General features: G+C 38.7%; 1 protein-coding gene across 1 annotated transcript in view; it reads right to left on the bottom strand.

The window, feature by feature from the left end:
- Positions 1-208: 208 nt before the first annotated feature.
- LOC139688375 (short-chain dehydrogenase/reductase family 16C member 6-like) overlaps positions 209-20,700 on the bottom strand; it is an 81,805-nt gene continuing 61,313 nt past the window's right edge. The window contains exons 2-7 of the mRNA XM_071585914.1: positions 7,082-7,238; positions 6,853-6,960; positions 6,181-6,468; positions 5,719-5,966; positions 2,173-2,298; positions 209-957 (exon numbers count right to left, since the gene is read on the bottom strand). Coding sequence (XP_071442015.1) covers positions 888-957; positions 2,173-2,298; positions 5,719-5,966; positions 6,181-6,468; positions 6,853-6,960; positions 7,082-7,238 — 997 coding nt within the window. The 3' untranslated portion in view covers positions 209-887. The remainder of the gene's footprint in view (positions 958-2,172; positions 2,299-5,718; positions 5,967-6,180; positions 6,469-6,852; positions 6,961-7,081; positions 7,239-20,700) is intronic.

The following is a 20,700-nucleotide window of genomic DNA, read 5'->3' on the forward strand; positions in this document are numbered from 1 at the left end:
AGTCAGTGACTCCGCACATGTATAACTGAAAATTATAGCTGACAAAGCTGTATGACAAAAATGCAGATGAACTGTGTGAATTCTGAGGTCTTCGACTATGCCCTACGGGGCTACGATTTGCCTTTAAAAGCATTGCATGATTATTTGATGTTCCTGGATCTTGGATTTACAAGAGATGGTGAAAAGCAGTGATTCTGAGACTACTATATAAATGAAAATAATTCCTTGATATTTATTGCTCTTACATATATATATATATCACCGATGTACAAAGTTATAGGAGATAATGATTTATTAAACATTTAATAATAGGAAAGAAAACGAGAGATTCAATGGGGTAAAAAAGAAAATACTCCGCAAGGAGATATCGATAATTTTGCCTGAAAAATTACAAGTGACATGAACACACCTTTTTTTCTCTCATGGTATCATAAAAAATATAAAAACTACTTGAAGGGGCACATAAAAGTACATCAAATACAAACATACACATTCTTTCATTTTTACACTGGCACCATTAGATTAAAATGGAACTCCTTCAACATAAATATACTAGTGACCACCGGACAAAGCTGTTCATAAAAATAATAATACAGAACTTCTCACAGCCATTACAAAATGTCTCAAGAATGCTTATTGAGCATCAAAGTCTCGGCTGTTAAGTATCAGTGATTGCATTTGAGTTCAATCACTACAAACATTCATTTCCAACACGAAACCTGGAAATTATTTTTGCAGCATTTTGATGCAATCACACTAGAACAACAAGGCACCATTCACTGCTTCAATCCCTCCAAGTCGGTTGCATCCACGTAACCAAATATTAAATTGAAATGCTTTCCACTGCTCCATCCAGGCTGGCAATATATATGCATGCATGAGAATTGTTATGTATGAGCTTCACATCCACTGTCCACAAAATCCTTTACCAGGTGAATCATTTTATGTGGGAACAATCTTCCAGGATGAGCATGAAAAGAGAGATAATTGAAATCATTTCATTGAAAATATAACAGTCTGAAACATGATTTCCAGTGGCTTAAATTACAGACTATATTTTGTAAAAATGAACAAGAGATTGGTAATGCAAGGTGAAAGATTTAAGAGTGTGTTTGTGTGTGTATGTGCACCCAAAAGTACTTCTTAACTTTTGCATTAATGAGAATGGTTTATGACCTTTTTATCTTGCATTTAAAATATACATTCACACAGATAAATAAAACTTTTACAACAACTTTTTCTCATGCAACTTATCACATTATAGGTGCTTGAACTGCAAACAATTTTAAGGAAGCCTTATAAGCATACATAGGTACATGGATGAAATGAATAATGTAGACTACAATTCAGATAAGACAATGTCACAACGTGAATTCGTTAACATTGTACTAATGAGTCTAATAAATGTGCCCAGTAACAAAAATAAAATCATGACCTTGTTAGCTCAAACACAATAAGCAATGATTGGGTCAGTATTTTATTGGCCATGCAGAGACATCACCCTGAGCCCGCCGGGGACACACTAAACAATGAAATTTGAGTTTAAATTAAGTCCGCTAGTTAGACTTTGACAACAACGAGCAAACAAAAAGATGGCAAAGGGACAATGTTTTAATGTCGAACTCTTGTGAAAATAATAAGAATGAATATGAACACCAGAAGCAGAAAAAAATGCAAAATTATTTCAGGGGAAATAAAGAGATCGATTTGGAAATGAATTTAATAAGGCAACAAGAAGAAAACATGGACTAAATAAGATGAGTTGTAGTAGTAGATTTATGGATGACAGCTGAGGTCATTTGGTCCATTAGGGATGAATAGAAATGGAGGGAGAGTGGAGAGAAACCCGGCGTTGGTATTAGCCTATTCTTAACGAAAGGTGCCAAGGGGTCCACAGTTTAACGTCCCATCCGACGGACGGCATACTCACTCAAAGTGTCCAGAGGAGGTGTTGCCCTAAGACGATTGATGATAGTGACTTGGAAATGGGCGTTTCAAAATGCAAACTGTTAATCTACACTGATAGCTATAAGCTGACAACAAAACATGACAGCCCCAAAACATATTTATATGGGAAGGGACATTTTTCTATGGCATTAGGAAAGTGCTAATGGCTCCACCTATTTTTTCCGCAAGGAAAAGATTTCAATTCTGGAAAATTAAAACCCATACCTGGAGATATTGTTGATGTACATGAGTACAGAGGGAATGGACACTTCGGCATAGTTCCTCCTCATTGCCTCCACGATTTTTCCCGCAGCCTCTTCAGGAGATACAACGCCTAACAAGGTTGGAAACCTGGAGGAAGAAAATAAATAATTATAACTTAGTAATGATAATTCATACACAGCAACTATAAATGAATAACTACACACTACACCTGGCGACTTTCTTTCAACGATCCACAACCAGGAATGCATTCTAAAATTAACTTCCAGTTTTAAAGGATTTGTGGAAAGAATTATTAACGTTTACAGTAAAAATATACAATGGTAGCAATCCAAGAAGTTTATTTAGATGATATATAAGCAGTTAAAATAAAATTCCCCTGGTTTTACTTCAGCTTCCCTTTTCAATGTGAAGTTTGTTAATAGGTTGACGTCAATTAGGTAGTCAGTCACCCTTTTGTCTTATCACACCGTAAAATTACCAACACATTTACAAAGAATTTTTATTCAAGACATGCCACCTAGTTATTCGTGGCTCGAAGAGCCATAAACAGAAGTTAACTTGCATTGGCATTAACTATAAATGACCAAATCAGTAATCAGGAGATTCAAATGTGCTTAAACCCTTTTAAAATAAGGACGCATGCAACAAAACTCTTAAAAGTGACACATAAGAAAATGTTTTATAGTCAGTAATTATATTGGGAGTGCCCAATTGATACATTGTAATATTTTGGCCAATTAAAATTATTTACGCAGTGGAATCATTTTCAGGGAATTCATGAGAAACAGAATGAGGAAAAGAACCACCGCAGATAACATCACCAAATAATTCATCACATAATAAATGATAATTAAGTACATCATTTCAGGGAAGGAGAAATAATTAGGGGCAATACGCTTTTACATTTATAATTAGATTAAATTGATATCGCGGTAAATAAGAAAATGCTAATTAAGTTTGGGAAAGGAGAGAAATCCCAAGAGATTGCACATGAGGAAGAGAAATCAGAATCACTATTAAAACCATTCGAATTTTAACATGAGCAGGATGAAACATGAAATAAATGCAGCATAATACTGGGTTGCCGCAATCCTATAAAAGAGTGAGCATTATCAATAGTATTCATTCAGCAAATTATGCGCCCACATGGTATCAGAGTGGAAATTTCTGATTTACAGGGCAAAGATGACAGCCATTAGTGCTCGACTGTTTTTTTTTAACTCCCAAAACCAGATTCGCCATGTAAATGGTCATCCTGTTTGCCTTGAACTTGCCTCAGTGACTCAGGAAGAGCAATAGCAAGTGAAAGGAACATGGGTGACCAGTAACCAGTTTCTGGTGAGCTTAAAAGGTCAGCACAGTGAGGATACAAACATATGCAATGACTACAGCACAAAAATTTTTAACATACACTTCAATTTTCTCATTACTTTCTCCACAGATGTGTGCGCCATCTGCAAGAAAAACAAAAACCACACGGTTGGACACAAAGTTAGGACAGATTAAAGCATCCACGGCCTAAGCTTCAAATATAAGTTTTATGCAAAACATTAGTGGAACCAATTCGAATCATAAAATTTTATAAACATCCACAGGGCTACATTGCCTGCAAATTAGAACTTTAATTGGATTTTTAAACTTTAAAACTAGAATATGAATATAAAAATCAATTTCATATGCACATATAATTGAGTTGGGAATCCTTGCGATAAAATTTCATGCAAACCTACCATAGGCTGACCAAACACTCGGCAAAGACAAAAATGGGGAGCATAATTAGTACACAACAATTAAAAATTTTTGTAACTCTTCATCGAATTGGGCGTGTAAAAAATGGGGAGACAGATTCAACATCATTAATTTAGGTTACGTTCACATGTTATTTCCATAATTTCATACCACTCCATTTAAAACTTTAATTCATCTGCTGTGTGACCTATGGGAAATGTCCACGTCTGAGAAACCATGAGGCCAAAAAATCATTGCTTCCATCAGAAGACATTGCAAATTGTTTGAAGCGACCCAGAAATGACAAGCAGCCCTTCATTCATTTGGACACTGGAATAAATAGATATAAATGCACAACATAAAGTATACGATCATTCCACACAAGCTTTATCCTCTCAAGCAAGAATGCTCAGAAACTTTCACTCCAAGGAGAGCTCAGCTCTATGACTCGTCAAATTACAAACTTAATTGGGTTTCTAAGATGCAACCAATCTAAATTTCTCCAAGTTATCACTGACCTCTTTAAAACTAACAAAGAATAATTCAAGATAGGATTATAATGTGATGCGGAGTAAAAAAAGAGTACCAAAATAAGGGCCAAATTGGCACAATAAAAAACATGGACAATTTGATGTCAACTATACGTGTATACACTTATCAATGAATATTAGAACACTAAGAGTTTTATTAATAATGTTGAAAGTTTCATGCAAATCAAATCAATGGAGTATCCATCACCAGCCATTAAGTCTCATTAATGCTTACCAGCTGACATGTGATAAATAATGGTTGCAGATTAAAGTAATGATTTCCTATTTTATCAAAACCGTGGCATTCCTACCATGCGGTCATCAAGTGAAATCTTCACATGTAATTATCTTCTTCCTAGTCGTACAAACTATACATAAAGTTATAAACACTTAGACTTCATCGTCTGCAGAATTTGGCATGTAAATGAGAAGAGGCATTCGCTGATTTCATAAACTGTGTGTGACATGTAAGAATTGAGCTACCGGTAAAATGAATCCTTACGCATGGAAAAAAATTGGTTGAAAGAAATCTTTAAGCTGTGATCAAAAGTGAGACAGATGAAGAATTTGGCAAGTGTCCACAGATATACTATTGATTTTTCCACACTTGAATTTCAGTAGCATGAGCTTGCTATCTTTTGCTGTACTTAGAAATTCATCTCTAAATTAGTGCAACATAACTTGTCAAAACTCCACACATTTTATGAGTAAATAAATGCCTTTAAACTTTTAAATGGATACATATTGTTTATCATTTGTGCCTTATAGTAATCCTCGAGGCTGGATACTTGGTATAACTTCATTTTATACGTGTATGCACTTACAGAGAGGGCATGTTAGAGTAAAGATTATCCACATATCTATATTTTGTACTATATACTCTAAAACTCCAGGCACATCTCTTCTAAAAAAAAAAAAACTGGACCCTTCAGCTATTACTATACATATACTTTTCCCTTAAAAGTTTCTGTTTTCGTACCATACAATTTTTCCAGAATTAAATCTTTGGAACATATGCTAAACACACAAACGGAGATCCTGAAAAAGTTACCGATTAATATTTCCTATAAAAAATTGTTAGCTTAATTAATGATTGAGGACACTGCCTTGTTTTCAGGATGGGTTAACGATATTCTTTCCCTACTACTCCGTAAGACATCTTAAGTATCTGCTCCTCAGGTGATTTTAAATCATGGTGAACACCTTTTATAACTAAATATTATTTATATTCATATTAAATAATAAAAAATTAGTCATTCATCCAAAGTTTAAATGAATAAGTATTCACCTAAGCTTGGGCTTTTGCACTAGACCTGTTCCCACAATGAATGGGAAAATGGTGGTGAATTTAATATCACATCCTCGCCTTTCCTCCCTCAGCTCCTCAGAGATGGCTTCCATCAGTCCACGAACAGCATATTTCGATGCACAGTAGGGAACAAGGTTTGAAAGACCACATATGCCGGCCATCGATGAGAGGGCAACCACATGGCCGTGATTGTTTTCTATCATGTAGGGTAGGAAGGCCTCGAGAACCTACGGACAAACAGGAAGGCCATGAATGAATAATAACATTCTCATCGAGGTCTATGCAAAACATAACTTTTCTGAGCAATAACAGTAGAAATAAAAGAGTAAATAGTGGCATATGAACACTAAAGTAGTATATCTTAAACAAATAGAATGCTTAGTGACTAATGGTGAAATAATTAATCCTTTATGAATTCAAAATACGATTTTCAATGCTCACCCATATGTGTGCCAAAACATTAACGTTGAACAGTCGGTGTACCTCCTGGGCTCCATGAGACAGAAAAGGTTTGCAAGGCATAATCCCTGCATTATTGATCACAACTGTCACATTTCCAACTTCTGCCTTCACTTTAGCAGCAACTTCCATCACATCTTCACGTTTTGATACATCACAGACATAAGCATAAGCTTTTCTTGGAGCAATATGGGTACCATTTTGATGCCCTGTGTTTGATTGTTTCGATGCTTTTTCTTGAGGTCCTTGTCGTTCAGCTATTAACGCAACCTAAAATTATATTTTTATATTTTCAATTAAAATATAAAAACGACGTGAGCATACAAAATAAGCCACAAATTATGAATACCAACGACCAATATATTTTTTTTAAATTCAACTAATATCGGTTATTTTTTTCGTAATTATCACATGAGCGTCAGCTACGTTTTATAAGATAATTAATTTCATGCAGGCCATACTTATGTTTGAGCAAATAAAATTAATTGAAAATTAAACAAAATTTAGGCAAGACTTATCGACATGTAAGCTAGAACATAAACACTGTGATATCTCCTTCTGCTCAAGAGGAACATGTCATTCTATCAAAAGAATTTAAAAACGCAATTATGTGATTCAAATTACTTCAAATAAAAAACGTAAATACTTGCTCACAGTCTCAGCATTCCCAGCTGAATTAATATCCCAGCACACAACAGTGGCCCCCAAACTGGCAAACTTCAGGGCTAGCTGCCTCCCAATGCCATGACCAGCACCTGTAACCTAAGGAGCAAACAAATTTTAGAACTGCAGTTAAGTTGTAAAATTTGTCGCCTTGCAATTAATCTCTTCAACCTTTTTTATTGGTACATTTTCAGTAGAGCAAAATAAATTGTTAACTTACCAAAACTATTTCCCCTTCCACAGACTTCTCAACAGGTGGAATCACACATTGATACAAGGCATTCACGATCAACAGCACAAATTTCACGATAAAACTCATCCCGTCCAGCAATAGAATACATAGGGTATAAACTTTCAGCAGCATACTACCGCCTTTTCTGTAAAAACAAAATGGAAAACGCTTTCATTAATAATTACACAGGAAAATACAAATTTCGAGACTACGTATTTAAGCATACTATGAGAAAGAAATAAAAAATATTAAGGCTATGTTGAATTAAGTAAAGCAGAGAAGCAGAACGCGACAGTAGTTCATCGCATACTGAAATAGTTAGTAAACAGCGAATTTCTGAAAGGCACACAATTACCTAAGTGTACTAAGAACTACACGAAAATGTGTAGACCGCTCACAATCTCACTTTCTACAAGACGCCCTCAGCACCAAGTGCCAACTGAAACAGAAAGTCTCCTTCGGGGCTTTCTCTTTCGATGACCGTCACTAAAACATATTAACAACACGATGCCACTTATTTATACCCCTACCAACCCACCTACAATCAGAAGGACATATCAACAAGGCGTTGAATTAACTATAAATACGATTTATAATGATCATGGTACAATTAAATTAACTACGCGATTACGTTTGTCTTTCTTCTTCAATTATTATATTAATTAAATGAAAGTCTCTCTTCATCGTAACTTTCAAACAGCACGTTGATGTGAACTCCGACATTTGACAATCGGTAGAGCGTACTTCCCCAGCCCGGTAGATACGGTTAGTAAGTTCCAATGACCGTTTTACATTTAGTTGTGGCTGTATGTGAGGACATGCAAGTGTTGAGATAATCATCGCTTAAGTGAATTAACGAGGCACGGGTATGCTATTCTTATTGAGAAAAATGAAGGTGGAGAGAAAACCAGAATCGACATTACTTCTCATTAAATAAAAGGTCAGTGTAGTAGTTAATTTAATGGTCAGTGTAACATTAACCCACATTACAGTGCGTCACACTTGATGTGCTTCAGCATAGTAACCTGAGAATACATTATAAAATCAATGAAACAAATTCTTAATACTTCAAGGATCGATGCCAAGGCATAGGTTCGGGAAGTAGTTCGTTTTTTTACTACCGCAATCGGATACCTTGTGGTCTTAGGGCGTGGAATGACTGGGGTTCCTACGATTTGTATATTAAAAAATAGAACCTAGGATTCCGGAATCCCGATATTTGACCAATCCGATCGCAATCACTCAAATGCAGAGATTTTGAGTATTAACCTACCTTAACCGGTAGATTACCTAATAATAATAATTCCCTTTGTATACAAACTATGGAGGGTTTTGACGGTCAAAAAAGTAATTATTTGTGAACCAAATTTCATATATCACCAGACCTAGTATATAGGTGAATAAGTTTCAAGTTGCGTTTTATAGAATCCTACGGGATTCTTATTTGACCAGAATCTACCATATCTTTGGAGGAAGCGATTTCATAAATTTGATATTTTTATATCGCCGCGAACAAAATTCTTTCTTTACCGTATCAGCGGTTGATTTAATCCTCAGGTTTACGATAACCGCCCACATGACTTCATTAGCTGTCCGCCATTCCCAAACTCTCTATATCTATTAATCTTTGAATGAATTTTTCCCCACCAGTCCGAAATTGTAAAAGAGAAAATACAGAGTACTTCTGTGAAATCTTTTCAAAACCGAAAGTGCCAAAAATAGGCAATTTAACAAATTTTTTTAATCGTAATTGTTTTCTGTGGGTAAATCTTCAAGGGATATTGCATCCTATTCAAGCGCAGTAAAATTCGGCACAACATGATGAAAAGGTATATCATCAAAGTAACTTTTTTCGGAGACTTGCTTTTCAAGCTGCTCATAAAAGTAAGTTATGGAACTAAACTAAAGATGCTTTTGAGACTGTCTACAAAGACAACGATGGAGTGGTTCATAAATAAAAGATTCCCATGGCAACAGCCTCGTAAACAAATAGTTTCTCTAATCTATCCGATCTCCCAAGATTAATCTTAGAATTGATCATAAAACATCGAAATAACAACGTACAAGAAATAACATGGACCCTTTTGATGTGATTCGGGTTAAAAATAGATACGCCAAACTACTAAACAAAATTAAGAACGAGAATAAATTCACACTGAAGGAGTTAGAAACATTACTGTTAATACATTACCAGGTACGTTTTTTTGTGACGAATATAATTAAACAGTAGCGGTAAAAATAAATAAGACATAAGAGACAATTAAACATTTAAAATGCTCATTAGAAATTTTCAAAGGGTGTTTCTAATATTAATGCAATGGATATGCTAGCGGGACATTTCGAGGAGGGTATGACACACAATTTATATATCTCACGATTAGTCTCTATTTTGTCTTTGTTTTGTCACTTATTTGTTAAAGAACGGATCGCAAAAGAACAAATAAAATGTCTGTCCGTGAGACGACTGAATACACATACGAATATACTATATACAATCCTCAGTTGCATAGAGGGCTGACCTTTTTCGAACCATCCCATTGTCATGTCACCTAAATACGATCTGGAAAAAAATCGACAACTATCGAATAAAAATCTGACTGCATTAGAATAAACAATTCTAAAAGAACACCTTAAATTCGAATAGAATATGACGGAGCTATGGTACTAGATGAGAAATTCTTGAACCAAAGTCGAGACATATCACCGCTGAACACGTGCTTCACCTTTTAAACTTCTCTAGCAATTAAAAACTATTCTACCCGAATGAGGTTAATGCCGAGCCATATTTTCATGTTCATCGTTTTATATTCATTTGAAGACGATTTTCACGACTATGTTTCAAATTCAAGCCGCGGAAAAGTAGATCGTTTAAAAAAAGAACCAGCAATCATTTCGCTCCAAGTTTTAGGTGGTCAGACAGAGAATGCACTTGAAGCGGTCGCAAGTGAAGAAAATTTACGGCACAAGTCACGGATGAATAAGCTAAGCTCTTACATTATATGTGGTTCCATTCATTCCCTGAATCAAATGAAATAACATCTCAACGAAAGTGTTTTACGACGCGTGGAGTTATGAAAAAAACTATCTTAATTTTTTTCCGTCTAGGAAAAGGACAACGCCTCTTTAGATCGCCGCAAGTTTAGATCTTTCATTCACTATGCACTTGACATGACGGATGTCAACATGACTGATAGAATATTCACCGCCTTTGACTCCCGGAGCACCAATTGGATTTCTATCAAGGAATTCATCAAAGGACTTGGAATTTTTCTCCGAGGTTCACCCAAGGAGCAGGCTGATTTTTGCTTCTCGGTAAGTTCTCCTTGACTTAGTCCCACAGGGTAGCGTCATAAGATCACCACTATTATTTCTTGTATACATTAATGATATTACCAGTAAAATAAAAAGCAGCAGAAGACTCTTTGCGAACGACGTCGTCCTTTGAGCGTCGCGGGTGACAGGGCGTTGAGAGGACTTCGATCGACGCGGATGAAGTAAAATACTTCAGGGTCACCATTGCATTGGATATTTCTTGGGGAAAATATATACACACGATTTGTGGAGGGGTGCTAAAAAAAGCTGGCATTCGTCAAACGTATAGTCAGAAGGTGTAGCGTAGAAAAAGTGAAGGAAACGTGGTATTTATCTTTAGTTAGGCTTCACGTAGAGTATGCGGCGAGCGTTTGGAATCCATTTAAAAGAACATTAATTTTCAGGATTGAATAGGGTACAGAGAGATGCCGCTAGGTTCGTGAAAAGCTCGTACGTACGAGAAATATGCGGTCACGCTAATAAAAAATTGGGAATTGTAAAAAGAGTGCTAGGTAAAATCGAAAGAAAAAGCCACGAAAAAGTGAAGGAGCGATGTTTTCTTTCCCTAGTCAGGCCCCACCTAGAGTATGCTGCCAGTATATGGGATCCTCAAGAGATAAATTTGATTTCGGAATTAGATCGAGTTCAGCGGAGGGGGGCTAGATTTGTCAAACATTGTTATGACCAACGCAGTAGCGTAACTACTTTGCTAGAAAATTTAGGCTGGGATTCCATTACACAGCGGTGTTTACAATATAGATTAAACTTATTATAAACATTTAAAGGTGGGTCCTTTTCCGAAGACATCAAGAACATAATACGAACCCCAACGTATTACGGGCGGAGGGATCACGAATATATAGATTAGAGAGATAGACTGCAAGACTGACAGGTTTAAATGGTCATTTTTTCCAAGAACAATAAGAGACCAGAATGCTTGTAATCGAAATCCCTCGGGAGTCAGCTCGACACAGTAAGTATTAACCTACAAGGTAGGGACTGCGCATGGTTATACTAGTGTATTTATAATTTTTTTTGCAGGTTCCCCCAACCTTTCCCCTTCCATTTGAAAAACCCTAACCCCCTCATCCCTTACCCTTTCCTCCTGGTGCTGCACCCCCTGCCACACACCTTTTTGGTGGCTCGCAGGGTATTGATGTAGATGTAGATGTGTATTAAGTCTATTGTTTTTATGAATTGTCCATCCGGAATGCGTAGAATACTAACTGGTAAGTGTCTGAATTGTGTGCGTGCCTGCCCTCTGTTAACGTATTTTCTTGTCCTCTTTGTGTAGGAATAGGAATAATAGCTGCTAACCATGTAATACTCGTAATATATCTGTAGGCGTGTTGCATGATTGGTGTTCGGTCGCCCTCTTTCCACGCGGTTTTTGGGTGGATCGCGGGGTGCCAGATGCATGAGGAAATAGAGTGAATGTATGTAGATTGGCTGGTGACCTACCACCCCCTGCCTCACGTCCTTGCGAAGGCTTGCGGGATTTTGTGTGGACGTAGATGTAGCCTCCACGTCTCTGCGGTTCAAAATATATATTACTTGAACATTTTACGTGATGTGCATCTATAGTATATCCAACATTGGATGTCACAATACCACAATCCTCGATATCTCTCCTCAAAAGAGTCAGCGATAATAATTCCGTTAGTCAGTGCCTTTTGCCTTAAAGAAAGGGGGGGGGGGATTCACCGACGACTTCTACGTAACAGGGCTATGTAAGAGCGCAGTTAAAGCTCCTCGACGTCTATATTTCTTCGGAAGCGAAATAATCCTTAGGAATACAATTATAGACTAAACTCCAGAGTTAAAGTTGTATATTGTGTATGCCATTATTCAATTGGTCTTGATATTAGCTGGCAAGACGAAGTATGCCCATTGGAATCTTATTCCGTAAATCGGGTCGTAAGAAAGAAATAAACAGGAATTAATATTTCCTCTCCCGCATAGAAAGTAAAGAGAAGAGCCATATGGGAGACTAAACTGGAATGAGGAGGGAGATGGACAGAGCAATTGACGAAATAGATTTTCCAGGAATAGAAAATAGGTGGAAATTGGAAGGGGAAAATCCCTCGAGGAAGACCTAGAGACAAGAACGAAGCGCGATGCAAGAGAGAAGAGACGCCACGGTATTAGGATTTGCAATGGTTGGGAAAGAATGCATGGCTGAAGACAATCTTAGGATTGACTAGCTGATATTAAGCAGTAACAAAACTCCTGCGTCCAACTGATTGATTCGACCAACACCTTAACTTGCGTCTAATTAATTTCAATTTATTTCATTCAATTAAATATTTGCTCGCGTCTCTTATTTTTAATTTCAGGTTGTCAGAATTATAACAGTTATTGATATAATTACTCACTAAAATTTCATAATTGAATCACAGTAATCATGAAATAACAATAATAATAACAATAATATTAATTCGGGCGAGATTGAGACTGTGGCAGTCCCTTCTTCCATTTAACCCATCGTCAAATACATTCAATGAAAATATAATTACATCTGACAGCTAAATAAAATAAAAAGAAATAGATAATGACAATCGATTTACATTGAATATGCATGAGTACAAAGTGTGTAGAAAGATGTATAAAATTGTGAGGAATTAGGAGAATACGTATGGAGGATAACCAGCATGATATTTGCATCCCCCATTTTTCCTGAATATGTTGGACGTGCATTTAATTTTGCACCCGGGATATAGAAAGGCAGCAGCTTGAGAAGTCTGTTTCACAACGCGGAATTTCTAACAAAACACTGCCGGAAACTATTCATTTAAAATGCTGACGCTAACTTAAGTGGTTTGCGAGCGCACGTCCTTGAAGCAATTTTTACTGAGCCTCGGGGAAAAAAAATCATAAAGTGCAAGATGTGTGTGTCCAAAGTCCAATGAACTCGGATGACATGCTCAAACTTTTAATTGTCTATTCTCCAGGGTAAAAGTGGTGTCATTATCGAAACACAAAATAAGGACTTTACGGGTTCAAAGTTCGACTATTTTAACGAGAATTTGTATTACTGTAAGATATCACTTATAAGGTGGATTCACAAGTGACATGAGATGATTAAAAGAAAATGAAAATGCATATCCTTCGCAAGATTGTCCGGGAATACACCTATACGCACGTGTCCATTTGCCTTTATCATATTATACTCAAGACATGATGTCGCCCTCATAGTTTTATCATCGTGCACTGAGGGCTCGATGGATGATTTTATTGTTCAACCCTATCCTTCTAAATGACTAGTTGTTTGTAAGTACCCTGCAAAGCACCGCTAGGATGTGTGGCAGGGGGTGCATACTCACCAGACTAATTTTGACCCGAATATTTTAACCCCTACCGCGGTCAAACAACGTTATTCTAATCCCTTATCGTTCGTGGAAAAAATGACATTAAATCTATCTGTTCTACACTTAATCTCTCTAATTTTATCGACATGATTTCTCCTACCGAAGTACGATGGGGGTAATAAAACATTTTCAACATCATTGCCAAAGACACGTCTTTCCAATTTATATAAAACATTTGATCTGTAATTTAACCTTCTCTTCGCTTATTATTTATTGTATTTGTAATTTGAATAATTTCATTTGCAATTCAAAGGTATTTATTGTCATTTAATTGCAATTAAACATTTGCTCCAAATAGTTTACGTTCTTCGTACGTTAACCGAGTCAACTGTATGATTTGTAATTAACAAAATAACCGAATTAAGGTATTTCCATTGCTCGAAAGGTAAGGACGTGATTCGGTCTCAAGTGTTTGCTAAAAATAAATGGATATGTTTTAGTTAGAGAGTAGGTACGGCGTAAAACTGTCATAATATGAAAAGTCTAGTCACAGAAGTATTAAAAACCTTTTTAGGACATCAGCCTCTTTTTGTAAATTACGGTGAATTTTATGTGTTCTCAGTATACATATCAGATTATTCAAATGATATGGCCGATGATACATTTAAACTTGATTTTCTTTTAAATTGTGAACTTTGCGAAGGAGGACAGAAAATATACGTATCCGCATCTGTCCGTACCGGAACACTTATTTCTCCTCTTTGACGTTGCGGGTTGTCGGTCAACCTTAAGATAAAAGAATTGTTGGATCCAAATCATTCCCACGGAGTCACCAGTCAACTCAAGTGCCCTTCCTGTAACTTTCAGTCAGTCTTACTCGCTTGATTTATTCTTGTTCGGAAGGACTCCGACCCTAGTTTATCTAGTGACACCTTCACACATACAGGGACTCGTATTTCCTTTTCGTAACAAATTTTTCGCAAGATAATGAATATCTGTAACTTTGTAATCCCACAGTATTTTGTTTACCCACGACTCCGGTTTCAATGTCTGCTGATAATGACGCTGAGCGTCGAGAGGCTGGTCTTGTCCAAATAAAATAATGTGAAGTTATAAAATAATAGCTTTCCATTATAAAATGAAACGACACCATAAATTCACGCCTCAGACAACCAGGTTTTCTCCAAACCAGCAGATCTTCTACGAAATTTACCTTCTTTCTTAAATAAAAATTTTCCCAATGGGTCCAAATGTAATCACACCTGATATCTTCAATGTCCCATTACTTTTTCCTCACGTCAAGTCCGTCGGATAAAAATATCTTCCACTATGATCGATATACTACATATACTTCAAATTCGCGCGCCTCAATATGCGTTTCTAATTTCTTTTGCCTCAAAAATAAATAAATGTACCTTTGAGGTGTTTGATTACCTTCCTCGAGCCAGTTCAAACTAATACCTATTCGACAGAGAGAAACCCGTTATGAGCCGATCCCCGTACGTATATCATTGAATTGTACGTTCATTGACTATTTCTGAAACAGACGAACCGTGTCTAAATAGGCGTACTGATCGAGGGACTTGGGCCGATTAAATGACCGACTTCCATTTGTTGAGGGTGACCCGAAACATTGAGCATAATTTACGGATGTTTAGAAAAAATAAATCTCTCACGAACTCCGAAGACAACATTTATGGAATAAGCTTGAGCCAGCGAAGAAAGGACTTTTGATTTATTTCCACCGATTTTTGCAGTGACTTTCGCAGTTGACCGAATTCATGTTCGTCCCCTCAGATTTACGACAACCTCGGCGAGGGTAGGCTCAGTCGCGAGAAAGCCTTCCAACTCCTTCGAAGGTGCATCATACGAGCGCAGTCCGAGGATGACGCCGAAGAAGGAGCCAAGGACCTCGTAGAGGCGCTGTTCAAGTTCTCCGAGCAAGACAAGGACGGCAGCATATCCCTCGCGGATTTCCGCGAAGTCGTGAGGAAGGAACCGCTCCTGATGGAGGCCCTGGGACCGTGCCTGCCGAACCGGCCTTCCAGGGACGCCTTCCTCACCGCCTTCGCCGAGAAACCGCCCGCCCACTGACGGGGGGGGGGGGGGACGCGCGACCGAAGGGAGCTGACTTCTGTCTCGATGAGGTCGTTCTCCGCGCGACATTCCACGTACTAGCAGGCAAACTAACTAACGAGGCGTTCCGGTGCGCTTAACTCTCTGTCACTGCCGAAAGAAGGTAATCTGTGGGGTCTCAAGGAAATGAAAATCACTCGAGTGGAGTTGGCTTCTGATTTCTTAGTCGTTTTTTATCCTTTTCGGCTTTCCTCCGCTCCTCTTACCAAAACGTCGCACCTGGATGTTTTTAGCGGGGCTGCCCACCCTTAACCTTGACGCGATCTCATTTCGGAGGTCTAAGCGAGACAACAGGTTCTACGCCCTCGGGAACGGGCTTAAAATGCTCCTCGGGCAGAAGGTGAAAGTTTCGTCTTCACTCGTCTCAACCTTGATTCCTCCGGAGGAGGGCTTCCACGAACGAGGGTTACACGAACTCACACAATCGGACCACTTAAGCTAATTGCAACCGCTGCACAGCATTTCCATTTCAGTGTCACGCGCGATGACGATCTTCGGGTTGATTACTGTGGCGGAAGTGTCATTTGATGACACTTCTCCATTGCAGACAAAACTCAACGGAGTCACATAACGCATGAATAATCATTTTTTCATCACTTCACTGTAGTTTTTTTTATTTTTCATCGTCCTAACATGTAACATTTTACCCTGAAGATAATCTTTACCGAACACGATCAAGTCAAAACATATTCCGTTTCTTATATCTGCCACAACATATGAAATTTGGGTAATGGGCACTTATTTTCAATAAAAAACTATTAATGCATCTTATTTTTACACACAATAGAAAGCATTGCTTGCCGACCGACTTGAAGTCTCAGTAGGCAAATGTGGTGGGGGGTCTATTCTTCCAACGTACCCGATCGCCAGTTTGCTCCGAGCAGTCTCAGCGGAAAGACGCGCGTAAAGTGTGTTTTTCGACTTGCAGCACGGCGCGATTGAGCGTCAGCTTGGACGGTGATTCGTCATCAAGTTTTGCGTGCAACTTGGAAATAATGCAACCGAAACATTCCAGATGCTTCAAGAGGTCTTCAAGGACGACTGCATTTCAAGGTCACAGTCCGGGATTTAGCACAAGGCGTTCAAGGTGGGCCGGGAGTAGGTCGCCGACGCACCCCATTCTGGACGCCCAACAACGACCAGAACGGACGAAAACATGAACCGTGTCCGCGAAGTCCGACCAACGATCGAGCATCCAACAAATTGCTGACACCCCACAAATGTCTACATTTGCGGTACATGGGAAAGTGACCGAGGATTTAGAAATGCTCAAGGTCTGCTGCGGGCCCCCAGCTACAAGTCCTTCATCGTTACTAACTTCCTGGCCCAGGGTACCTCCCCGGGCCAGGAAGTGCCTAGGCGGGGCCTGGTGGTCCCCCAGGCCCCGCCTGGGCTCCCTGCGACTTTTTTTTGCTTCCCCAACTGAAGAGAGAGCTGAAAGGAAAGCCTGTGGAAAACATCCAAAAGCATGAAAAAACGTTTCTGAGAGACGATCCCATCCAGGAGTTTCAGGGTGCCTTCCACGGATGGCAGATACGTCTCCGCAAGTGTATTGAAGAGTATGGAAAGCTAGCTGCTGACCGTTAGAGATAAGTCGGGTAAGATAATAGTTGACACAGAAAAGATCCAAGAGCGATGGAAGGAATATTTGGAAGAACTATATGATAAAGAACTTAGGCCATCAAGGTTGGACGTAGAGAGAGAACGTGACTTAGAGGAAGACAGCTTAGGTCTAGGCATACTCGTCAATGAGATAGAAAGGACATTAAGGGAGATGAAATTAAATAAGGCCGTGAGGTTAGACAACATTCCTACGAAACTACTAAAAGGTTGAGGAAAATGTGGGAGGAAGAGACTTTATGGACTTATTCGTAGTATTTATGCGGAGGGAATCCGGCCGGAAGACTTTGTGACATGCGTGTTAGTTCATATTCTGAAAAAGGCAAAGGCTACATCATGTGACGACTACGGGACAATAAGTTTGATATCCCACACAGCTAAAGTTGTTCTTAGGATCATCAACAAAAGGATAGAGAGTAGGGCAAATGATTACTTAGGGGGTTGATCAGTTTGGGTTTAGGAAGGGGAGAGGCACGCGTGATGCCATTGCAGTAATGAGATGAGACTAAGAGAGGAATATAGAATACAATCGGGATTTATTTGCCTATTTCGTAGATTTAGAAAAGTCGTTTGATAGAGTGAACTGGGAAAACTAATGAGTATATTGCAGAAAATAGGAATAGATTGGAGGGGAAGGAGACTAATCCGCAGCCTGTACATGTCTCAGACTGCTCAGGTACGAGTGGGGAACGGAAAGTCCAGATGGGCAGTGCTAGGAAGGCAGAGTTGCCCATTATCATAGGTGCTATTTAACTTATAGGCAGAGAAAATGATTAAAGAGGCATGGGAAGAATTGTAGGTAGGATGAAAGTCTGAGGGGAATTCGTAAAATCAGTTATGTTTGTTGATGACCTAGCTCTAGTTTGTCAGTCAGCCAAGGCCTTGCAAGCATTGTTGAGTGAATTGGAACTTCAGTGCGATAGATGTGGGATGAAAATCACAACAAATAAAACAAACGCCATGCCATTCTCCAGAAAGAGAAAGGCTAAGGTGAACATTCAAATGGGTGTGCAAAAACTAGAGCAGGTAGAACAGTTTACGTATCTCGGAAGTGTTTTGGACCAACATGGTCAAAGACGTGGGAACGTAAGGAGAAGAATCGAACTAAGCAAAGTAGCTTTGACAAGGAGGGGGGAGAAAGGCTAACTTAAGCTGCTAAGGAAAGTCTCGTAAAAACTTTGATATGGAGCGTAGTGATGCACGGCGCGGAAACGTGGTCACTGAAGTAGGAGGATAGCAGTAGATTGGAGGCTTTTGAAATGTGGGAGTTGGAAGGCTGAGGAAGGTGAATTGGACCGAGAAGAAAACAAGCGAGGCAGTACTGTACGTGCGAAGAGTGGGGTTTGTTGGGAGAAATCCTATGGAGGCAGGGAAAGTGGATGAAGGGGATTGTATATCGGCAGTGGGGTGTTGAAGAGTGAAATAGAGGGGAGAATGTTAGGTAAACGAGGTAGGGGCAGAAATATGATTATGCGTACCCTGGAGAGAACGAAGGGTGGAAGGAAGTATACAGAAATGAAGAGGGGCATGTTGAAGAATGGAGTGTAGATTTTTGTTTTGTTAGGAGAAACAAGATTTATTCAGCGGTTGTGTCCAGCGAAATCCTACCTTAACTGGTAGATAACCTAATTATACAGGTATATACACATATATATACACATATACACACACATATATACATATGCATATATATATATATATATATATATATGTGTATATATATACACTCATTCATACATATTGAGAACTTATCATCAAGTACTAAAGTGCCCTAAACAGTGTGGCAAAGTCGAGTCCGAAGGGCGTACAAAAACCATTTATTTCTTTTCGCCCCTAAACAGTTCTTTTGTCTTGGCTCCAAGGATTTAACTTCAAACTTTAATCTCTGATCAACTGGTACCGAATTCCATAAAAACTACACTTCGTCACGATCTTTTGCCAGGATAGGATTTCCTCCTCATCGAGCAGCAGTGCCCCCTCGGTTGCCATTCACGCCTTATTTATTCTTCCAAAGCGTTTTCTCGAATGATGTTGCCACCGCATATCTCCAAGAAACAATACATACTCCACCCATGGAAAAAATAACAGTGGACCAACAAGGAATTCTAAAATTGCTTAACGAGGTTAAACCCAACAAATCCCCGGGTCCCGAAAATATACCAGCTAGGGTGATAAAACATTTAGCTCCAAACATTGCCCCGTACCTTGAGTTTATATTTAAAAAATCCCTCACAGAGTGCAAAGTACCAAAGATTTGGAAAACCGCGCAAATAACGCATATTTTTAAAGGTGGTGACAGGGAGGATCCCAGTAATTACAGACTTATATCTCTCACTTCTATCTGTTGCAAAATCTTAGAGCACATAATTGTCAGTTCAATAATGAGACACCTAGACAATATTAACTTTTTAAGTGACAATCAACACGGATTCAGGAAAACCCGCTCCTGCGAGACCCAATTAGGATTATTTACACATGATTTACTTTTATCGGGTGAGAGAGGTAGGCAAGTGGATGCCATCTTCTTAGATTTTCAAAAGGCATTTGATAAGGTCCCACATGGTAAACTCATTCATAAATTAAAGGTCGCGGGTATAAACAAGGGCGCCATAAGCTGGGTTAAAGATTTTCTTTTAGAGCGGGAACAGAGGGTAGTCCTTGATGGCGCTAGTTCCGACAGCGTTCGAGTCACGTCGGGGGTACCTCAGGGAAGTGTGATCGGGCCGTTGCTTTTCTTGATTTTTGTTAACGATTTGAACCGCGAAGTGAAAAGTAAAATTAGGATGTTCGCGGATGACACGGTGATCTATCGGGAGATATCTGGGGATGAGGATCGTTTTATTCTAGAGCAGGATTTAGATTGCATTACTAAATGGTGTTCTAACTGGGGATTGACTCTAAATTATAATAAATGTTCAGTGGTAAATTTCTTTAAAAGATCAACGGGATTTGCTTACAAATTAGCTGGAGGTGACCTAGCAGTAGTTGATACGGTAAAATACCTAGGTGTCACATTCACAAAAGACTTAACTTGGGGGACTCACATACGTAAAGTCTGCGGTCAAGCATATAAAAAATTGGGATTCATTAGACGCATTGTCGGAAAAAGTGACTCGAAGGTCAAGGAACGTTGTTACCACGCTCTTGTAAGGCCTCATTTAGAATACGCATGCAGCGTGTGGGATCCGAGTGAAAAAGGTCTCATTCGGGAAATTGAGAAGGTTCAACGCC

Source organism: Hetaerina americana, unplaced genomic scaffold (assembly GCF_022747635.1).
Source record: "Hetaerina americana unplaced genomic scaffold, ioHetAmer1.1.p SCAF_2, whole genome shotgun sequence".
Classification (NCBI taxonomy): domain Eukaryota; kingdom Metazoa; phylum Arthropoda; class Insecta; order Odonata; family Calopterygidae; genus Hetaerina; species Hetaerina americana.